General features: G+C 39.3%; 1 protein-coding gene and 1 long non-coding RNA gene across 2 annotated transcripts; one reads left to right on the top strand and one right to left on the bottom strand.

The window, feature by feature from the left end:
• Positions 1–1033: 1033 nt before the first annotated feature.
• SH2D1A (SH2 domain containing 1A) lies at positions 1034–23171 on the bottom strand. The gene is made up of 4 exons (XM_030305588.1): positions 22869–23171; positions 8990–9053; positions 4109–4253; positions 1034–2810 (listed from the first exon to the last, which is right to left on the bottom strand). The coding sequence occupies exons 1-4, from the start codon at positions 23003–23005 to the stop codon at positions 2770–2772; spliced, it is 387 nt and encodes a 128-aa protein (XP_030161448.1). The 5' UTR covers positions 23006–23171; the 3' UTR covers positions 1034–2769.
• Positions 2424–13919, top strand: LOC115507294. Its single transcript, XR_003966602.1, has 4 exons — positions 2424–2503; positions 3490–3494; positions 12891–12895; positions 13909–13919. It is a non-coding gene; the product is annotated as an uncharacterized LOC115507294 (long non-coding RNA).
• Positions 23172–24168: the final 997 nt, after the last annotated feature.

Raw genomic sequence — 24168 nt, 5'->3', positions numbered from 1 at the left:
CAATCAGTTTTCTTGTATCTTTCTACATAAGAATATTCATTTAAGAGGCAAATGGCCTAAATGGTGACAATTCAGCGTTTTACTACAAGTTTGGCCAATGACCCCAAATTACATAAGTGTCCAAACTAGGTAGTTTAACTTCACACCTAGCTGCAAACCCTCAAATAATGGGATCCCATTTACTGCAAGGACAACCATAGGGGACGACGTTGAATTTATAGCTCACGCATAGGAAGACTAGGCATCTTGTAACCTTGAGATGCTCAAGGGCAAATCTGGATTTTATTATTAATAGACTCTGGATTCTGAACTCAGTAAAGTGAATCAAATAAAACGTGAGCTGATGTCTAAACCTTAACAGATTTTAAAACTATTTTCTCACATTTTTAATTCTCTATCCATTCTACTGCAAATAACATCTTAAACCCAACCCTTCATTTACACTAGAAGTCTTAATCAGAAGCATCTTCTATAGACTTATTCTACCTATGTACTACCACAAAGCTTACTTGCTTGTAATAGCCAAACTGACAATTACCTAAGCTTGTCTCCCTTACTGACCTTATCTCTTAAGAACAAACTTCAGAGGAAATGAATGACTATTTGATAAACTGTCATGTTCTTGTGGGCTTGCTGACACAGTTTTTTTTTTTCTGAAGAAAGGTGTACACTTGGAAATATATGTGCATTTTTCTATCTTGACTCAGCATCTTACAGGTATATGTTAGCATGGCAATATTTTAGATATGGCAAGGATATGACCTTTCTGTAAAGGCACAAGCTATTATGTACTGGGAAATAGCAAGAAAGCTTATGCTGGGAGAGAAAGGTGGGAAAAAAATTATGAATAAAAGGCCAGCACAAGAAGATAGTGGACTGGAAAATTTGACAGTAGCAAACTCAGAAAAGCACTTACCTTTTTCAGGGAATCTGTCCAATAAGATAAGTAAGATGGCCCTCATCAACGCTTTCATATATTAATAGCATCTATCTCTCAATATTTTTAAAAATATTTTAAGACAAATTAGGTAAATAAAGCTTTCAAATACTTTATTAAAATATGAAAGACCATTCAGGATTCAAAAAGGCTTTTTCAAAAAAGACTCTGGTAAAGAAACATGCAAACATAATTCATATATTTAGGATTATTCCAGAATGAACAAGTTAGAGTAAAAATTAGTTATGCCTATTAAAATTTAAACCCAAGCCACAAATAAGGAAAAATTATCTAAACATACACATTTGGTTTTGAAAGTCAGCTTTCCGAATTCCTTTACAAGTTAAAGTGATCCTTTTATTTCTAGAAATGGTAAATGGCCCACAATACATGATCACGGCCAACCTCCACCTTTGCACTCCCACTGCATCCACGCTAAATGCTCAGAAGCCAGATCTTGCCAATGCACGGAGAGTAGCTCTGTCTCTCGGCAGTTCATCAAGCTCACCCCCACTCGTGTAGAAGCCAGAATTCCGATTTATTAGTTTACAATAGAATTTAGCATTTTCCTACAGACCATGGACCGGAGTATTTATGTTGACTCATTTGGCCTCTAACAACAGATCTACCTGCACATTGGGAACCTCACTTACCATGTGCTTATCACTTTTCATTGTCTTTTTTTTTTGTCTTTTCGTGTTACTTTTTAAAATCGTTATTGTTTTCTTGTCCAACTAGACAGTGCACTGCCTAAGCACAGGGACTGGGGGTTTTTACTTCTCTACCTCAGTGCCTATTCTGTTTGTTGAGTGAATGAATTCCAGGAGCCCTGAAACAGCTTGATATATAATCAAATCACAAAAGTCATGAAAATATAAATGTGGCCAGAAAAATATAAATATCTGTCACTGTGTAAAATCTTGGCTCTCAGGTTGCCATTACTTGGAACTGTTGAGAAATAACATAACCATAAGGTTTCCAATGCTCTGGTGGGGGCTAATAGGGAGACCACTTGTAAATCAGCTACTCATGAGTCCAGATGCCGAAGCTTCCTCTCAAAATTAGGTTTTACACAGAGTAGCAACAACTGGGGCAGAGGTAGATGGTAAAAAAAAAAAAAAAAAAGTCTCTTTCATTGGATTTGTAATGTAATTTCAATTTTAACAAACGTTTAGGGCATATTTTAAATTATGGGATTTTTAAACTCCAGATTGGTCTGTGGATTCTACTATCCAATATCAGAACACTAGGCAAGAAGGTTGCTTTCAGAATTAAACAGAAATTCTTCACTCTTTATCTAGTACTTGTTTTAACACACAGTGCACAACTTCAGAAATTCCCCTTAAGGGTCTTCACCACCATAACTAGTGGAGAGCATAATACCTAATTAGAACCACGCACGACAAAGACAAGGGACACGAACCAGCTTCCTGACATCTAATCAAGCAAGACGTCTTAGAATCAGTAGCTGTCAAATAATATTTCACTAAAAAATGGTGCTTTTGAGAAAAACTGAGGGTTACTTTTATTTGTATTTGGCAAGAATTGACATTAATCTTTTATAAGGTATCACTGTGTTTTGAATCATTTCCCGTTCGTAAATACAACTGAAAATAACCTGTGGAATTCTTTTTTTCCCAGTCCTCATTTCAAAGCTCCTCATTATCGGCAAAGTCCATTTCAGCTTTTACATCATGCTAGAGACTTCCATTACAGGACGATGATGGTTTTAGAAATACATTTGTAACTCACTGAACTGTATTATCTACAATATATAAGACTTAGCATATATTTAAATTATAGAAAATAAAGTAAAGGTATTTTATTTTCCTTCATGGTGCTTTCAGGAAGACATCAGGATCTTCTCTTCTCCCTAAAGAAAAATAATAACAAAAATCAAGAAAAGATAAACTTACAAGCTATAAACTTGAACGGGTTAACTTGAACTAATAATCAATCATGACATTTCCAACGGCATAAAGCTCACAAAGATACAACACAGTGATATAGCTCAAGCAACCAGTACTTAAAACTGAGTTGTAGGAGCGCTTGGGTGGCTCAGTTGGTTAAGCGTCCAGCCCTTGACTTTGGCTCAGGTCATGATCTCACGGTTCATGGGATCAACGGCCACATTGAGCTCCACGCTGACAGTGCAGAGCCTGCCTGGGATTCTCTCTCCTTCTCTCTCCGCCCCTCCCTCACTCTCTCTCTCTCAAAATAAATAAACATTAAAAAAAAGAAAAGAAAAAAACTGATTTATAAAGAATGGAATAGTGAGCAGAAAGGAATAGTTTGTAACTGTAGTTTGTAATTTGTAAATTGTAGTTCTATTTACATTTCTATTACAAAGGCTAACTACTCATTAATTTAATTCAGCACTTAAGTCTAATTGTCGGTTTATGGCTAAGCCTTGGTCCCTGTCAAAAAAGGACATAACTCATTTTTTTATCACAAATATGCCTTGTTTCAATCAAGGCATATCCTCTTACTCCAAACAAGTGATTAACCCCTTTCAACAGATGAGTAAACAATCACATATCTGCTAAGTGCAGACATTGTCCGGTATTCTGTCGGTAGCTTGATACATACACTAAAAGAGCTTTGCTCAGGAGATGTAACAATTTGTGCCTATGGCATCATAAAGTGTACTAATTCAATTTAGTACTATTGATAAAATTAGTGCTATGATAAATTTAGTGCTATGATAAAATTTCATTAATTCAAGCACCACAAATTCAGAACTTAGGGTGGCGTGGGCCAAGCTAACATTAGCTTTTCCATCCCTGAAGGGAAAATACAGTTCCCTGAGCAAAGGTAAAGGACGGCCCGGGTGTTTTCCAAACTGTCCCATCTTTCACATTTGTTTGTGTCCGAATCAGTGAAGGGAAACGGTACTTCCGTTTTGACAAAAGGGACTACGGAGAATAAGACAGGAAAGGACGAGTTTGCATGTGGGCTCATAGAATTTGTTATATTTTCCCAGAGTTTTATTAGGAGCGTACAGTATAGCATATTGAAACCATAGCACGTGAGTAGCCCCCTCTCACTTGATTGGCTGGCAATACCCACTGCATGTTTCTTACAGAACTTCCCATAACTCTGTGTTTGTGAATAGGTTAACTTCTAACCCCGAGCCTCCAAACCCTGTCGAAAACTAACAGTAAACCGTACCTGCAGTACCTTGTGCGCTTCTAACTGAGCACTTCTTCTCAACTGGATACTGCAGAGGTATTACAATACCTTGATCTGGCTTCTGAAATGCTGAAATGAGATTTTTTATTTTCCGGAAAAATCTTTTATGGACCCCGGGGGCCGTCTGGAAAATAAAAGGCCGAGCAAATTATTCACGTACCTCCTAATGATACCAGTAGGCCTACGAAATGCGTGAGGGATGCTTAGAAAGGCAACATTTGTGTGACCTGTTCAAATATTTGAAAACATCAGGAAAAAGGAAACAACAACATTTCTAGAAGAGCTTACTTTGGTTGGCTGAACTTCCCTGCAAGAGGAGCTAATGAGCTGTCATTTCAGTTCTCCCGGGGGTGGTATTAGTTTGTACAAGCTCTTGCTCATCGCCCTGCCCTTCCTGCCTGCTACCCATCATACATCCCGAGCCTCTAAGGCTATACAGGCCATTACCCACAATGAATGCACCAACAGAGAGGATGCAGTTAAATACAGAGAAAACACAGATCGTACAGGTCATTAATAAAAAGCCTGAGAAACCAAACAACCACCACCACCACCAACCCATCCTCCCTGTCATCATTCCACAATATAAAATGCTATACAGGAAATTAAAAATTGACTGTAAGGATACACACAACGCACAGCTAGTTAGTCCTTCTCTCTCTCTCCCCTCACCATATGTCCTGCTTCATCCTTCACAGGAAATATTTTCCTCCTCGGGAAACTTCCCTATCCTCCCCAAAACTGCTCTCCGCCAACACTTCACCGTGACCAGGTTTCCTCTCTGACACGAAAATGAAAGACTATCTAAGGTCACCTTTATTTATTTGTTTGTTTGCTTTTGAAGGGATCATTATTTGCAAGTGACTATTAAAATGTATTCCTTTCCCGACATCAACTCGCTTGCAAAGGCACGGCTGAAATCAACAACAATTTCCTGCAAAAGCTGATGAGCCCAGCTTCAGGCATCAGCTCAAAACTGTCATTTTACATAAAATAAAACAGTATCGCTATAAGCGATTGAACAATGACTAGGTTTTTTTTTAGAAAGCTGTTTTCCAGCGATTCCATCTGCAAGGCTCTTGAGGTGGGAGCTGTTTGTTTGTTAGCATTTAATGAGAAAAAACTGAAGGCTGGCCTGAAATCTTCAGCCCAACTACACTAAAAGCTGAAGACAGCACACCGTCTATAGTAACTCCCTCATTTCCTCCACTGGGGTAAGGGATCTTTCTTTGAAAGCATCGAAAAAGTTCTTTTCAGCTTTAAATTAGTGTCACTCACAGGCTCGCACAGCTCGGAGCCTCAGTACATGTAGAACACTCTCGCACTCGGCTCCGCCCCTTGGGTCAAAACACCTTCCCAGAACTCGACTTGAGACCTCATCCAAAGCACCACGGCCATTCTTCCAGGGCTCCAAACAGTTTGTGGGCTCCTAGACAGAATCTCTAAATTGCACAGGCAGGTCACAGGCACAAAATACCTCCTTATATCCTCCTTAGAGCACTTTTTCATTTCAAAGCACTTTCCCATGATTTGCCTCCACTATTTCCTCACCCATTGGCAGTGATTGGCTGATTTGGTTATTCCCATCTGACAGATAAGAAAATGCGAATACAAAGGGATAATTCAGCTTGCCCAACGTCACACACATAACCAGAAGTAGAATTGGCTCCGGATCCCAGAACCTAGTCTTTTGTCTTTCAAGCCAACACCCACAATAAATTCACCAACAGAGACGATGAGACCAGACAGTTTCTAGTGAAGTTTGAGTCACCAGCCAGAAGAGAAACTATACACTCCCTCAGTGTGGAAATATTTCAAACCACACATCATTTTAGCTGTTCTTGTGGCTTGTAAAACCATTTATCAACAGAAGCATCTTTTTTATGGGGACTTATATGTAGTTAACACTTGATTACCCACACTAACAGAAAGGAATAATAGCACTGGATGTGTAATTTGAATTTGGGATGCAATATTTTGCTGGCAAATGACTGCCCTAATTTATAGCGTTTTGCTTAGGTTAATAAGGAAAATTATTTAGCATCTACTGATGATCAAATATCCAGAAAAGCCCAAAGGCACTGAAGTCCACGGGGGGAGGTTGGTACATTTTTTTACAGTGTACTGATGACAACGCACATATCAATAAATGATAATTGATTGTGTGTAGAATTCTCTAAATTAACCATTTAGCAAAATTTTAGCTTGAGTCACAAGAGATAATAAGTTAACACACTAAGCAATGATAAAACCTAAAAGTCTTTCTAAAAGTAGGAATTTACACAATGTGTGTCTTTCATAATTCGGTGGATTCGGGTTCAAATTTCATTCCACTCTTTGAAACAAATCCCAGACTTACTTAGATTTCTAGCACAATCTTTGTGCAGAGGATGGAGTGTTACTGCCATGATTTTTCCTGCAGTGTGGCAAACCAAAGCATTGCACCAAAAAGCAGTATAAACATCTGTCATTTAACCAATTTTGAAAACACGTTCGCCATAAGAATTGTACCACTGACAACTCCCATTCTGCCACTGAACTTGGCTATTGTTCAAATTTGCACCTTTCCCATACTGTCATCTCTTTACTTATCCATGGAAACATGCTTTGGATCACAGCTGGTCTTCAATATGCTCTAGAGAAATTTCTTCCAGTCAGGTGATATGAGCTCTGAGAGTACACACTAGTTTAATATTCCCTTAGCAAAAACATAACTACGAAAGTAAATTTAGTAGATGGGAAGAAAATGCAATATGCATTTCAAAAATAAATCTAAAGCATTTTTTAAAATTGTTTTCCCCTTTAGAGAAAACATGCCAATCTTCTGCTCTCCTGGTGCAGATAATTACAATATTATTATATAAACGGGGTCAAACCAGACAACAGGATGAAAGGACATTTATGTCCAATAAGCCCTTTCTCCCTTAACATGATCATAAACATGTAACAATCTGCATATGATGTTATACTCGAAATAGAAGAAAACAAATTTAAAGACAAGATTAGCTAAACCCTAATAATTTAAGATCCTTTCCATAGAGTATTCTTCAGCAGCTGAAGGCTACTTCTCTAGGGAGAAGGGCTTTTTCTACTCAGATTGTATACATATATATATATGTACATAGCAACACAATTATGCTTCATAATAAATGAAATTTAATTTCTTATTCAATCATCTCTGCAGCGATACAGAGAATTTTTAAATATAAACAGGTATAGTTTTGATTAGAAATGGTACTGCTTTTCCTCTAATTAGTATTATAGTATTAATTATCTGTGATAATAATAAATTAAGTATTAATTATAATTATTATTAATAATAAATTAAGTATTAATTGTAATTATTATTAATAATAAATTCTTTACTATATAGAGCATCAATGTGTTTGAAAACTTGCCCTCAATTTTCATCTCAGTAGTTCAACACATTTGTAGTCTGCAACTTGGGCTTTCTAGTTTACTGATGAATTTGTAAAGTTGCAGCTATTTAAGTCTAGACTTTAGAATTTCTTAAACACGCAGATTGAATTATTAACAGGAGATATTCCCATTAATGTTTTCAAATCGCTCATAATGAAGTGCTTTCATTATAAGGACAGACTGTTTCTAAGGAGTCCGAAATCAGAGAAAGCATTTGAGGTCAAAAATTTCAGTTGCTGAGACCTCTACATCGGTGAGATGTGATATACTACCCTGGTACATGGAAATAGATTCATTCTGCAAGCATTACTTGTAATGGCATAGTGACTTTCAAATGTTTTCAAAGCCATCAGAGCCCATTTTTCTCATGAAATCGTATTCGAGCCCCAGTCGATAAGCAAAACAAAAGTGACCTGCTCAGATCAAAGATGAATCAGCGACCCAAAAGCATACCCATTTATGTCCTCCTCTCTCTCTGGCCCCCACCCCCTGGCAACCCCAAGGCACCCAGATAGAAGAACCTTAGAATTTTGTGGAGCATACCTTGAAAACCATTGCAATGTTCCTCTAATTTAATTCTGCCTATCCATGTCCTTCCCACATGGCTCAGCTGGGAGTTTGGCCTCCATATATACAGCAGTCTTGATTACTAATACTTGAAAAATCCTCCCTTCTTTGAATCCCTATGCTAAATAACATAGCAATAAACATATACAATTATGTTGTTCAGCAATTTGGGTGAGGTCACGTTTTTTTAGGGCTTACTGTGCAGGTCCTTAGGCTAAGAGCTTTCTTTATATGCATTATCTCATTTAATCTTCAAAATGAGCCCTATGAGTAAGGAACTATTTTTAGGCTCATTTCACAGATGGAGAGATCTGTTCAAAGAAAAGTTAAGTAACCTGCCCAAGGTCATAGACCTGTCAGGGAGGAGGGGGGGACCAGACCTGGAACCCAGATATAGCTGACAACAAACTCTGAGCTCTCACATCGCTATTTAATTCATGTTGTATCTATCTCCCTAAGCTTATTATAGGCTCTTAGAAAACAGGAGTTCACTTTGTTTAATCCACTATAGAACCAACACACATATTGGTATCATTTGGTAAATAATTGCTTATTTAATCATTTTACATACTTTGTATATGCTTTCCAAAATTTTGCATAGGCACTAAAAGTTTGACACAATCCTTCAACTTTTTTTTATCTTTCCCCCAAAGTGAGACCATTCTATACAATGGTGGCTGAACAGAACTGGAACAAAAATTCTCTAAAGCCTTCTTAATGATCCATGAACAGTTTTGGGTTGGAGCTTTAGTGATTTGAATTTCATGAATATTTGGGAAATGTAGGATTTGACAACTCTTTTATAAAACCAGCCTAAATTTCAAACACCTCCCTGATATCCCCAGAAGCAAAAAATAAATAAAAGAGCTATACCTCAGCACTCCAAGAACCTGTTTCTGTCTGGGACACTCGGTATGTATAAATGTAACCTTGATACCTGCGAAAGAATAAACCTCCATTACTGAAAAATTCCAAAAGAACAACAGATGCTCTAAATTTGAGCTTAACGATTACATATGAATGTTACATATATTGGGACACACATATATGGTACCATTGCATTCGTAGGAAGAAAAGCTTGGGGGCTCTGATTTGCTTGCATATTATATCTGGGTAATCACAGTTTCCAGAGAGCCTTCTTTATCTTTTCCTTTTTTTAAAATGTATGAGCTCAGAGGGCACCTGGGTGGCTCAGTTAGTTAAGCGTCTGACTCTTGATTTCAGCTCAGGTCATGATCTCACGATTGTGAGCTCGAGCTCCACATCGGGTTCTGTGCTGAGCATGGAACCTGCTTCAGATTATCTCTCCTCTCTCTGCCCATCCCCAGCTCACATACTCCCTCTCTCTCAAATAAAAATAAAATAAAATAAAATAAAATAATCTTCTTTATTAAATTTTTTTAACGTTTATTTATTTTTGAGACAGAGAGAGACAGAGCATGAATGGGGGAGGGGCAGAGAGAGAGGGAGACACAGAATCGGAAGCAGGCTCCAGGCTTCGAGCCATCAGCCCAGAGCCCGACGCGGGGCTCGAACTCACGGACCACGAGATCGTGACCTGAGTCAAAGTCGGACGCTCAACTGACTGAGCCACCCAGGCGCCTCATAATAATCTTCTTTATTAATAACATAACATAACATAACATAACATAAAATAAAATAAAATAAAATAGGGGTGCCCGGGTGGCTCAGTTGGTTAAGCCTGTAACTTCAGCTCAGGTCATGATTTCACAGTTCGTGAGTTCAAGACCCATGTCAGGCTCTGTGCTGACAGCTCAGAGCCTGGAGCCTGCTTCCGATTCTGTGTCTCCCTCTCTCTCTGCCCCTTCCATGCTCACGCTCTGTCTCTCCCTCTCTCAAAAATAAATAACATTAAAAAAATTTTTTGTAAGCAATAAAATAAAATAAAATGTGGGAGTTCATACTCTTAAGGATTTGTCTAGTTGAGAGACATTTTGGACAAGAAGAAGCTAGAGACCTGTTGTAATTGGTAAAAATCATGAATTATTAAATAGATTTAACAAGGTGTCATCAAATTATTTTTAAGTACATATGGAGCCTTAAGGTGAAAAATATTTCACTGGGATAAGGTACTGCAAGGTCCACTTAATAGTAATAATAATTATTATTATAAATATAATTAATATAATACTATATTTCCACAATATTACTATTATGGCTACTTTACAATATAACATAGTAAGAATTGTAATTTCAATTCAAAAAATGTCCTCTAAAGTACTTGAAAGCAGCTTGTCCTTTAGATGGGGTAAACATTCTCCCCCATCACTGAGTGTGTAAGCATACTGTATATCTGTATAATTGATGCCAAGAGTTTTATTTTATTTTATTTTTATTTTAGAGAGAGAACGCAAGCAGGGAAGAGCGGCAGAGAGAGAAAGAGAATCTCAAGGAGAGATTCAGCGTGGGGCCAGATGTGAGGCTTAATCCCACCACCCCGGATCATGACCTGAGCTGAAATCAAGAGTCAGACACCCAACCGACTGAGCCACCCAGGTGCCCCTCTTCTTCTCATAAGGCTACTAATGCTATTGGATTATACCCCCACCTGTATGGCCTCATTTAACCTTAACTATATTCCAAAGGCTTATCTCCAAATGCAGCCACATTGGGGGTTAGGGTTTTAACATATGAATTTGACAAGGATACAATTCAGTCCATAGAACATGAATTATCTCTTTTGGACACCACAAAAATCCTATGACCTTTATACTGTGAAATTGATTTTATAGATGAGGGAACCAAGACTTTGAGAAGCTAAGTAACTAAAACCACACTAGAGATCAAGCAACAAAGATGGGATTTGAATCAGGCCTGTTTGACTCTAGAGCCCCAGCTCTTGGTCCCCATACTATAATGGATGTAGATTATTGATTATATTTTAGTATCTATGATAATGCTGTTTAATTTGCCTAACAAACCTTTACTTCATAGAAAAGTAGGGTAAACTTTGTTCCGAATTATTTCAAAGTTTGAATATTAATATGGATCCAATTCTCTGAGTCAATAGAATTTTATTTTATCCGTTTTCTGATTGTTACTCTTAGGTACAAGTTTGGGTCAATATAAATCATTGGTTCGAATACATGCTACACTCTGGTAAGAAAAAAAAAGTATTTGGGGCACCTGGGTGGCTCAGTCGGTTGAGCATCTGACTCTCGATTTTGGCTCAGGTCACAATCCCAGGGTTATAGGATCGAGTCCCACATTACTCCCCATGCTGGGTGTGGAGCCCGCTTAAGATTCTCTCTCTCCCTCTCCTGTGGCACCTCTCCCCAGCTCACACTCTACATACATACATACATACATATATTTAAACTTTAAAGGGGCGCCTGGGTGGCGCAGTCGGTTAAGCGTCCGACTTCAGCCAGGTCATGATCTTGCGGTCCGTGAGTTCGAGCCCCGCGTCAGGCTCTGGGCTGATGGCTCGGAGCCTGGAGCCTGTTTCCGATTCTGTGTCTCCCTCTCTCTCTGCCCCTCCCCCCGTTCATGCTCTGTCTCTCTCTGTCCCAAAAATAAATAAAAACGTTGAAAAAGAAAAAAAAAATTTAAACTTTAAAGAACAGATGATTCTAAAGCATTCCAGACAGAAGGTCATCCTTGAATAACTGACCTCACTTACCATCGATTCCCTTTAGAACTAAAAGTCCTTAAATATGCGGATTAAATTACTATATCTTTAATCAATATTCATCAGTACTGATTACCTAAAGAACAAAAAAAATACTTCTAAAAGACTATAATCAGTTTCATCCGATTTGTGAAACCAAAAAAATCAATTTAATTGCTGGTGTGGTTACAGGAAATGTTTCATTTTCATTATGAAGGTTTGCCAGCATCTTTAGATCACATATAAAATAGCTTGATGTATGCATATATATAAAACATGCTAAGTAAATATAAAATATTACATTGTTAAAGTCTTTTGTTTTTTTGAGCAATAAAATCCACCTCGAAACCCTCCAATTTCAGTAAGTACTCTACAGGGAACAAGGTGAGGGCTTTGATTTCCATTTTTCACCATGGGAACTCAAAACATAGGGCTTTAAGTGATTTTCTTAAAGTCACAGAGCAAAATGGAGATAGAAGCAGAGAAACAACATAGGTCCTTAGTTCCATTTTTCCTATGGGAAACGATTAAGGGCAGTAATTCGGTATCATTAAAGGTGATATGGAAATGCATTATTTAAAATCTCAGCACTAATGCAAGCAAAATTGTAAGTGACCAGTTTTCACTTTCTAAAACAGTGAGCCTCTAAAAAATACAAAGAATCTATCTCCCTACTATCATTCATCTTCATTTAGTCAAAATAAATGAGTCTGTTTTGAAAATTGTTTCCTAACGAATCTGATCTTATCTCACTTTCAGTTAAGCAGCAAGAACCTGAGTACCACTTCAAAAGCCCTTCCCTCCTTCAGTCTCTGAACAACCTAATGTCAGTGGCACCTAAGACTTCTTGTGATTAACCCACCTAATATTAACAATTTCCTACTCCCCCGCCGCTCAGATTTCTGAATGAGCAGAATCGGTTCGCCTCTCAGATAAGCCAGTAGTTCATCTCTTCCACTTTCATGTCACTGAGGGAACTGACCCAGATCCCCTGTGTCAACTCTTGTTACCCTAAGGTCGTGGATGGAAGACCTCTAAAACAGTGCCATCCAAATTACATTCCCAGGGTAATAACATCAGCATCACCTGGGAACTTGTTAGAGATGCAGGACCTCAGGCCCTGCCCCAGAACTGCCGAATCAGAATCTGTACTTTAACAAGATCTCCAGGTGATTTGTAAGAACGTTCCAGTTACGGGCGGATTAAAATGCAAAGAGAATGCCCACACCTATGGGATTATTGACGGCAATTTCTGCAAAGTCAAGCTGGCTTCTTTCCACTCGCCCAGGGCACTTCTGTGCCACCGCCTCCATAGTCAGTCTCCGCTTTAAGAGCGCAGAGAATTCAGAGGACACTTACCGTGATGAGCACTGAGTAAGGTACAGAAATGTTGAATCATTATATCGTACACCTGAAACTAACATAACACTGCGTGTCAATTATACCTTCAATAGGAAAAATTTTTAATTCCAAAATAAATAAATTGTTTAAAAGAAAAAAAATAAATATAAGCTGAAGCTTTTTCAATGGTTTCAAAAGGCTCCACAGAGCAGTGTTTCTGAACCGCTGACTTCTTCTTTTCCAACAAAATTTCATGGTTTTGTTTTCTGTAGCTTGAATTATGGAATGATCATTTTATAACATAAAATTAAACCAAAATACTGAATATGTTTTTTTCAAACTATGCATACTCTCTCCCTGTCCACTGAAAAACTGCTGTTCTAGGAAATAAAGTTATAATAAGAGCTATAAAACCGTGCATATTTTCGACCCACTGGACGACCTTGCTTATCTTCACACACTCCAAGGAATCAAGGGACAAAGCAGTGTCATAAAGATTTTCGTAGTAGTTCTATTTTAATGGTGAAAAAAAATAGAATTAACCTAAGTACCCCAAAATAAGGAATGTTATTCAAAATAAGAAAATGGTAACAGAAAGAACCATTCAAAATTATACCAAAATTCAAAGGGATTAGAGCCCTCTTATATTTTTCAAAGAATGTTAAGCACATGGATTATGTTAATATAAAATTATGGTATGTGAAAGACGTGGACCCCACTCTGATTACAACTATTCAGACCCATTCCTGTATGTATACAAACTAGAAGTAAATTTAAACTCATATAAATGCATCCTTGCATATTAATTTTTCCTATAAAGTTATATGTGACTAATAACATTTTAAAAAAATTTTAATGTCTATTTATTCTTGAGAGAGAGAATGACAGAACACGAGCAGGAGGGGGCAGAGAGGGAAACACAGAATCTGAAGCAGGCTCTGGGCTCTGAGCTATCAACACAGAGCCTGACATTGGGGCTGGAAACTCACAGACCACGAGATCATGACCTGAGCCAAAGTCAGTGGCTTAACTGACTGAGCCGCCCAGGCACCCATGACTAATAACATTGTTTAAAGAAAAATTAGCAAAATTATGATTTCGTGCTTTAGAAATCTAGTCTAAGCAAGTTACAAATCAGAAAAATATAATCTTTTTTCAAACTGTTGCATCCCTTTTTTTCAAATTTTTTAAATGTTTTTATTTATTTTTGAAGGAGAGAGAGAGAGAGACAGAGCATGAGCGAGGGAGGAGCAGAGAGAGAGGGAGACACAGAATCTGAAGCAGGCTCCAGACTCTGAGCTGTCAGCACAGAGCCCGACGCGGGGCTCGAACTCACGAACCGTGAGATCATGACCTGAGCCGAAGTTGGAGGCCCAACCGACTGAGCCACCCAGGTGCCCCTGTTATATCCCTTTTAGGATTATCTTTCTTCTGACTCTTTCCATTAATACAGACAAACTAAGAATGTGGTGTAATTTTAACTTCCTTGCTCCACCAAATCTTTGTCGGACTTGTTGATTAGCCTGGAATTCAAAATCTATCATGAAGAAAAAAAGCTAGAAAACGAATAATTGGTAGACAACAGCAGAGGTTTTTTTGTTGCTGTTATTGTCATTAATTTTCTTAACTAATACTTTGCATTTTAATGACTACAAAGCATGTGTTGATTCAGTCCCAGCCAAAATTAAAATTTGCCTTTATTTTGTCAAAAGTTGTCCCAACCCTTAAAAAAGTGCCCTGGTTAGAGATGAATGAGGGTGCCTGGTTGGTTCAGTGGGTAGAGTATCCGACTCTTGAACTCAGGGTCATGAGTTCAAGCCCTATGTTGAGGGCAGAGATCACTTAATTAAAGAAATGAATGAGAAGAAAGCAACCTGATTTATTACTTGTTTTCTCAAAGGGTCAGCGTTGGGGACAGATCTTGGTTTAGAACTAACAAAACCACATCAATTCCTTCTTTATACCACTTCAAGGCCTACAGAGAAGAAAAAGTTTAGCTACATCTGACTCCTTCATGCTTACAAAATAATGCTTAATGCTATGTGCAAAATTCAAGGCACAATTATAATGTGACTGATTTTTTTAACAAATATTTCAGAACTTTTATACCCAGAAAAATGATATCCTATAGAAAGCCATCATTATTGAGACTATACTCTGATTCAAGAAATTTCCGAATTTCCTATGGTTCAATCTTCATTTTTTTCAGAGTGAACTTGAATTTTCAGAACCATCAAGTCATTCAGCTTCAACTCTGGTGGGAAAAATATGTAAAACCAGTTTCGATTAGTCATGACGATAAATATCACGTCTTCTTCCCCTTAACTGCCACATAACATACATATTTATGTATTCCTACGATGTTCTAACTTTGTATTGCAATTATTTGTAGACCTTTTATTTATAGTAACAAACACCTACTACATGTTAGCTTTATAAATATTAACTTGTGTAGGGGCGCCTGGGTGGCGCAGTTGGTTAAGCGTCTGACTTCAGCCAGGTCACGATCTCGCAGTCTGTGAGTTCGAGCCCCGCGTCGGGCTCTGGGCTGATGGCTCAGAGCCTGGAGCCTGTTTCCGATTCTGTGTCTCCCTCTCTCTCTGCCCCTCCCCCGTTCATGCTCTGTCTCTCTCTGTCCCAAAAATAAATAAAAACGTTGAAAAAAAAATTAAAAAAAAAATATTAACTTGTGTAATAATCCTCTGCGGATTATTAACCCTATTAGGTAAGTACTATTATTATTACCATTTCCCTTTTCACAGATAAGGAACCTGAGATACAGAAAGTTTAAGTAACTTGCCCAAGGTAAAACAGCTAGTTTTACAAAGTTGGGATGCATACCCAGAGTCTGGCTGAAAGATCTATGCTGCCCCTCTCATATCATTGCACAAGTCTCAAAAAGGGAGGGAACCTTCTTGGCCTCAGGGCTGGAGGCAAACATTGAGGGGGGAGAAGGAAAGAAGGGGCTGGAGGGACGAGGCCAGTTGAGGAGAGCCCAAAAAAATGTTGACCCAGACTTCTCCTTCACTTAGGCAAATGACATCCTCAGATTAATCTTGCAACTTCAATTTCGCATTGTCAACCAGAATCAGCACTTGATTTGCTGGCCTATGAAATGTCCGTTGATGTAGGGGATGTAACTTTAATCCTAGGCTGCCTTTCAGGCTTGCTCTGCCATTAATAGATTTACTCAGAACATCCAAAATAACTCTGGTGACCTAAATTATCATGAAGATAAATGCGGCACCAACACATATATCCAACTGTATTCAAAAACTCACTGTAAATTAAGTAATCATTTCTCATTCTTTTGAGTTCTTTGCTACAATGTTCCCCTCTATTGCAACTGGTAAACTGGAATTCGATTTCGTCACTGCTCCTTCCCCCGTTTCTCCAGTTCAGTGGTTTGATAGGCACTTTATTCCCAGTCATCCCTTTAATCTCAAAGGACAAAAAGATAATTATCCTTTTATCCAAAGCCATACATGTCAAGTGACTTCATTATGTGCCCTTGTAAAGAATATAATAGCATTTCTGCTTCCAAATCTTCCATCAGATAGGTAGCAAGCAAAGTCAGGGGTGTACAGAAGAATGCTACTTATGGAAATAAACCATTTCTGCAAACTAATTATTTTAAATATCTTAAACTGGTTTTTCTCTTATCACCATCAACTATCCCGCTGGGCATTTAGGACTTTCCCCATGGCTGTCTGCATTGAGGGTAAGAAGAGAAGGACTGTGAGAGTTCATGTGTACATACCTCAATGAAAAGAAAATATACATGGAAAACCAAAAAGAATAAACTAAACTACACTAAAAGAGGGGCACCTGGGTGATTCAGTCGGTTAAGCGTCCAACACTTGATCTCGGCTCAGGTCATAATCTCACGGTTCAGGGTTTGAGCCCCACATCAGGCTCTGCAATGGCACAGAGCCTGCTTGGGATTCTGTCTCTCCTTCCCTCGGCTCCTCCCCTGCTCGTTCTTTCTCTCTCTCTCAAAATAAAAAAATAAACTTTAAAAAACTACCCTAAAATAAAATAAAACCTATTTACATTAATAAGAGCACTTTTAGTATATCGGATGAACATAAGAAAAATATGCCAAGTCAGTAACTTTCTTAAGCAACAGAAGAATATGGTGGAAAAAGAAAATCCCATTTATGATAGAAACAACAACAAAAAAAAACTGACGCACACATTCATACCCACAATGATTAGAAATACATTTTTAAAAATGTGCAAGACCTATAAAAAGAAAACTACAAAACCTTACTGATAGATACAAATTTTTTAAATTAAGAAGTGGAGAGATGTATCAGGTTTTTTGATGGGAAGACTACATTCTTTAAAGATGACAATTCCTCCTTAATTTATTAAATGAGTTTAATGTAATCCCAATGGGATTTTTAAAATTAAAAAAAAAATTATTCTAGATTGCATCTCAAAGAACCAACAGGTAAGAACAGCAAATAATTGGGGCACTTGGCTGGCTCAGTCGGTGGAGCTCGTGACTCTTGATCTCGGGGTTGTGAGTTTGAGCCCCACATTGGGTGTGGAAATTACTTAAAAATAAAATCTTTGGAAAAAAATAAGAGCAAATAATTGTTTAAATGTATTAAACTTTATCATACTATAGTGTTAGCAATACAAGAATAATAGATCAGTTAAGCCAAATAGTTGGGAAACAATAACTGCTATATGTTAGAGTTTAATACATGGTAAAGTAGGCTAGGAAGTTGATGGGGAATGGAAGTTCTATTTACAATTATATTGTGACAATTGCTAGCTATTTTGAAACAAACTCAAATTAGATCCTTTCCCCACATCAAAATGAAGTTCCACATGGAATCATAGAGTAAACTAACCAAACCATAAACTGAACACAAAACTGAAGTGAAGTTTTAGGACATCTCTGGAGGAGAAAGAACTTTCTAGGCTGGGAAGCAAAGGAAGACATTAAACACAAAGAAAATGAGCGACAGATTTAACTACTAAATGTTAACTTGTTTGATATGGCTAACACTAAACTGAGGAAAGATACTTGCAACACATCAACGATTTGTATATAAAAATTAATAACGTGTTAAGAAAAATAGGAAGATCCAAATGGTTAAATGGCAAGGTACACAAAGAGCCAATTTATGAACAAGGAAATACAACAGCTTACCAACCATAGAAAAGACACTCACTAAACAAAGAAATATGAAATAAAGAGTAAGACACCAAGTTTCAAGGAAAATTTTTGTTCACAAGAATACCCATTTCTAGGGAGGGGATGGTGAAATGGACACTCTCATGCATTACTGGTGAGCATAGATATAAACTTGCATAACCATTTAGGAAAAAGTATTTGGTGATCATGCATATATCAAGAATCCTAAGCTGCTAATGTTTCCTGACCTAGAAATTACGTATCTTGAAATTCATTATAAGGAAGTAATCATAAATACAAGGAAATCTTTATGGACTCAAACATGAATCATGAGGACATAACAGCAAAAAAAAATGGAATGATTCAAATGTCTAATAATAGATGACTGGTTAAGGAAAATATAGTACATTTACTGGCTGACCTATCATGCAGCCATTAAAAATAATGTCTTAAAATCATTTGTAAGAACATTACATATGAATGGGGTTTTTTCATGTTAAATGGAAAATGCAGTAGAATACAATATTGTAAGAGCACATGTGTGTTTACAGAGCAATTTATTAAAATAAGAAAGAAGATTCACTTAATTTTCAACAATTGTCTGTAGCTTATAAAACTATAGATGATTTCCCTCATTTCCATTCTCTACATTTTTCAAATTTTCTATAATATGAAAAAGTATTAGGATCTATTTTTAATAGACTCATTATACAAAAAACTAGATTTATGTATTGAAAATAACCAAAAGGAAAACTCACTTTAAAGGAAGGTGAGCAATTCTATCAATGGAAAACACCTTCAGTACTTTATAAGATTCAATTTTCCAAAACTGAACCTAGGAAAAGGCTCAGAACCAGGGAAAGGAGCAAACGTTGTTTGAAAGTGTAAAGTACAGTTTGAAAGGCCCATAATGCGTTATTTCTACAATAAAAATACAAAAACTAAAACTCAGCCAAACCTTCTTGGATAATGGGAAAAAACAGAACACAAAATGAAAAACTATTCTGAGTGAACTCTACAATCAATTCATGTTTGTTAGCTAGATCTTGTTGTTCATGAGTATATGACACCATTTACATTGTTATTTCTACTGCATATCATAAGCATACAGGTTTTGGTTTGAAATGAGTACGTGGTTTATTTCAAGATAAAATTTGATTATTGTTACTACAGCGTAGTACTAAAATGGGGGCATGAAATTTTTATGTTTATCAAAAGGGACCCTTGGCTCAGAAAGATTGAGAAACTTTCATAAAAGACAATGTACCCTTGTGTCTTCCCTCTGTAGCTCGGTCTGGCAATCACGCTCTAAGACTTTGAGGCCCCAGTGTGTCCATCAAAAGACATGCTAGGGGACTCCCAATTTGCCTACTTTATTCTGCTACTTCATAGGGAGGTTTGCATGGAAAACTAAGAGTCGTAAAAACTGAATTTATGCAAGACTCACTTTGGGTAAAAACTTAAATGGTTAAGAATTTCCCACCCTGCCTAAATTAATTCCTTCCGCGGCCTTGGCTTACATGGGCAAAAGGCTAAAGTTGTCCTCTCTTTTGCAAATTTTACCGACAGCTCTTATGCAGAAGGTAGGCACACATTACGATTCCTATTTAACAGCTATGGAGACCAAAACCCACAGAAGTTGAGTGACTTCCCCAGAGTCCACACCCTGGCCTCCTGATTATCAGTCCAAAGCTCTTTGCAGTAAAGAAGACTATTTGCCATGGCAATTCATTTGTTATTTAAAAAATATCTACCGTGTGTCTATATGCCTCATAATGTGCCTCATAATGGCTACTATGTGCTAGGTTGTGTTCCTGGTGTGGAAGACAACGTCCCTGCCTTCACTCAGTTTCCATTTTTGCTAAAGAACACAGCAATACAGAAGTAAACAAGCAAATGGCGGATAGTTTAAAGCTCCTTGGAGAAAAATAAAGTGCTAGGGTATGACAGGCACAGAGAGGGTGGTCAAGGAAGTGGTCTCTGAGGCAAGAGGCAAAAGTAACAAGCTGTAGGGGCACCTGCGTGGTTCAGTCGATCGAGCGTTTGGCTTTTGATTTCGGGGAAGGTCATGATCCCAGGGTCGTGGGATCAAGCCCTGCATGGGGCTCCGTGCTGAGCGTGGAGCCGGTGTAAGATTTGCTCTCTCCCTCTGCCCCTATTCCCACTCTCTCTCTCTAAAATTAAAAAAAAAAGTAACACACTATGGAGCTCCTCAGAGCCAAGTTAAGTTTTTTTTTAACCTCTAGGTTAAGGGGTTCGTTACCTCCCTTGTCAGCTTCTCTAAAGAAGCCCCTTTCATTTGCCCACTCATTCCTCCACATTCTTTTGATAAGAAAAGAGCCTAAGAAGACTAGTTGGCTTTCGCTGACCTACCTATCCCAGTTTCCACTGGGCAAAAACAATAATGTAAGCATACCATAAAGATTTGAGCCCAAGACTAGTATCAAAAAGACAATAAATACCAAGTGTTGGCAAGGATGTGGAGAGAAGGGAACGCTCCTGCACTGTTGGTAGGAATGTAAACCGGTGCAGCTCCTATGGGAAACAGTATGGAGGTTCCTCAAAAACAGAATAGAAATACCATGATCCAGTAATTCCACTACTGGGTATTTACCCAAAGAAAACAAAAATACTCATTCAAAAAATATATATATATGCCCCCCATGTTTATTACGTTATTTACAATAATGGCTGTTTACAATCGCCAAGATAGGGAAGCAACCCAAGTGTCCATCAACAGAATAAAATACAGAATAAAATCTTGCCATTTGTGACAACATGGACGGACCTAGAGGGTATTACGGTAATAAGTCAGGCAGAGAAAGACAAATACCGTATGATTTCATTTATATGCGGAATCCAAAAGACAAGACAAACCTAATCTTAAACACAAAGGACAAGCTGGTGGCTGCCAGAGGGGAGAGAGATGGGGGGGATGAGCAAAATAGGTGAAGGGGATGAAGAGGTACAAATTTCCAGTTATAAAATAAATAAGTCACGGAGATGAAAAAGCACAGCACAGGGGGTACAGCCAACAATATCATAATAACTTTGTACGGTGACAGATGGGAACTACACGGATCGCGGTGAGCATTTTGTAATATGCACGGAATTGTCAAACCACTATGCTGTACACCCGAAACTAATAGAACATCGTATGTCAACTGCATCTCAAAAGGAGAAAAAAAAATATCCGAGCCCAAGAGATTCACCTGCTTCCACGTATTTCTCTTGAAGCCCATAGAATCAATGTATTTGGCATGGCCCGAGAGTTACCACATGCATGGCTTGACCACGTGAAAAAAGAAAAAACGATAAACAGCGAAAATCGTCTAATAACCGCCTCAGTAGGATCTCTCTTCACTGACCCAGAAAGTACTTCACAATCTTGCAGTGTCTCATTAGGTATCAAAATTACTACCAAGCCCGTTCCTTCATTTTGTTTCCGACTAGAACCCACTACGCAGCGTAGGTGTTTTCATGGGTGTTTTTATTCTGCTGACAAAAAAAGTGATGGAGCTAGGTCCTTCCTTAGAAATGCCCCACGAGCACTGAAAGAACTCGACTGAAAGCAAATACAAAAATAATAACACTAGCTTATACTTCCCGGGCATTTATGACGTGTCAGGCCCAGTGCTAAATTCTTCACCGGCATTATCGCATTTGATCCTCCCTATGCTAGGAGTTAGGTAGTATTATTATACCCATTTTATGGACAAGAAAAGTGAGGCACTGAGAGGTTAACTTGCCACCGTCACAGGCCTACCATCAGACTAGCGCAGGATTGCTAGATCCTGACCCTGACCCCGGAGCCCTGGAGCCAAGACGAAGGTGCATTTGATTCAAAATGGGTGTTAGACTAAGGCATGCCTAGGTAAAGGGCAGAGCTGAATCATAACAAGGGTGTTTTCCCTCCATGCCCTTTACCACTCCTGTAAGTCCTAGCTTTTTCTCAAGAAGGGTCCTACTTCTGGAACCCCATGCCCCCACACACAGCTCCTCTAGAGGAAGCTAAGTAAGCAGATGCAGAGAGGGAGCTTTCCTTACAAACACACCCCTCTCAGCACCGCGACCCAACGGGCATTGCACTCTAAAAGTAAGATTTCGTTTCTTAGTCTTCTTCCTCTCCCTGTCCTCTTCCTTTGGGAGGACGCCTCCAATTCCATTTACGGAGGTCTGGAGAGAGCCCTTTCCTTTTCCCAGGAGCTGGTGGCCCCCATTCTGGCCAGTCCACCATCCCAGGGCTCCACCTTGCAGGCCTCGACTAGAGGTCAAAACGGGAAGTCGGGAGCCTGGATCATTCTCGAAGCAAAGGAAATTCTAGGCTGTGTTTCCCCACCCCAAAGGGCATTCTCAGCAGCTGACACAAAAGACCAGGGGGTGGCTCTTCTGGAGAGTGAGGGCCCGGGGAGCGAAATCCTCAGTGAGGGGCCTAAGCCAAAGCGTGGTCCGCCACCGACCTAGGCTGGACCTGAGGAAGGCCTTGGGGCCATCATGTGGTCAGTGGAGGAGGCCTGGACGTCGCCTGCCACCGCCTCCCGCCCACGCCACCCGTGCGCCCCCAAGCAGGTGCCCTCTTCGGGCCCGGCCCCCACCCCCACCCCCCCGGGCCACCGCGACCTACTCACAGCACACACAGGCAGTACACGCCCGGGACGCTCTCGCTGTCCCTCAGCAGATAGCTGCCGTCCAGACCCGTGGCCAGCAGGAGCTTCTCCCCCGTCTCCCGGCTGATTTTGCCGTGGTACACGGCCACCGCGTCCATGTCCTGGGGGACTCTCGGGCCGCTGAGGTGACGGACGGTGCAAGGCAGTTGTCACGACCGCTGCTGCAAGCCGGGCGCGAGTCAGCCACCTGACTCCCAGTTCAGCCAGATGTGCAGAAAAAGAGAGAGGAGCTCCCCAACAACAGGATGTTGTCTATCTGCCTTAAAACCTCCTTCTCACACTTCAATGAAAACCAGCTCAGCAATTTAGAAGCTTGGTTATTGCCACAATGTTCGATCCCCCTCCCCGCCCCCACCCCCACCCCCAACACAGGGTTCAGAAGGACAGGGGAGGCCCGCTGGAAGACGGTCCTTGCAAGATTTGGGGGTGGACTACCAAGGCGGACCCTCGCACACAGGCAGGAATGCTTGCTAATGCTTCCGTTCTTGCATTTTTCCCAGGGGCCACCAGGGATGACTTAGCTTAACTAGTCCTCAAAGAGATTGATGATAGAGGCAACTTGTACATGGCCTTCATGCCAGGCGGAGACATGCTGACAGAGAATGAAAGAACCAAAAGCTCTCAGACCAAAGCACAGAAACTACCAGTACTATCGGTGTGCAGTCACTACCGAGCACAGCCAGGAGGCTGTTCCACAGTCACAAGTAGTAGGTGAAAAGCCAACGTGGGGCAAGCCTCCTTTTCGAGTCTTCCTACTCCTCTCGAGTGATCCTGATCCTGAGCAAATACTGATTTTTCCTACTTTCTTGTCTGAGATCCCAGAGTGCTGATGGAGAAACAAAAATCAGCCTATGTCCGAAGGTGTTCCAGATTTTTTGATCTGATGAGACTTCGATGTGAGAATGAATCATTTCATTTGGTGCTTTGTCTTTATGTGGACTCATATATGCCCTTTGACATACAGGGCCCACCTTTCAGCATTCAGGGCATAGAGCTTGTTTTAAATCGTATTGCAAGTGTTTATTATTGTATCCTCTGTTGTCAACGGAGTATGTTTTTTCCTCAGTTGATGCTAAACTATCATTCATTTCTTAAAACCTTTCAACCTTTCAGAGAATTTCCTTCTCCGAAATAAGGCATCGCTTCTATTTTAAAACATGCTCTTAAGTAATATTTCCCCCAAACTTCCTCCTCTTTCACTGGGATAAGACTTTGTTTAATGCTTGAAACTGGATGGCCTTCTCCATTTTTCCTTTTGATT

This window comes from Lynx canadensis, chromosome X (genome assembly GCF_007474595.2).
Source record: "Lynx canadensis isolate LIC74 chromosome X, mLynCan4.pri.v2, whole genome shotgun sequence".
In the NCBI taxonomy this organism is placed as follows: domain Eukaryota; kingdom Metazoa; phylum Chordata; class Mammalia; order Carnivora; family Felidae; genus Lynx; species Lynx canadensis.
The sequence above is the reverse complement of the archived record's forward strand: the minus strand, read 5'-3'. Positions and strand labels throughout refer to the sequence as shown.

Bases quoted from the DNA above. Each gene is read 5' to 3' on its own strand.
- SH2D1A (XM_030305588.1), bottom strand. From the start codon at position 23,005: ATGGACGCGGTGGCCGTGTACCACGGCAAAATCAGCCGGGAGACGGGG. The intron at 9,054-22,868 runs GTGAGTAGGTCG...ATTCTTTCGCAG, and splicing joins GTGTACTGCCTGTGTGTGCT to GTATCAAGGTTACATTTATA. The intron at 2,811-4,108 runs GTACGGTTTACT...ATTTTTCTTTAG, and splicing joins AAGCGCACAAGGTACTGCAG to GGAGAAGAGAAGATCCTGAT.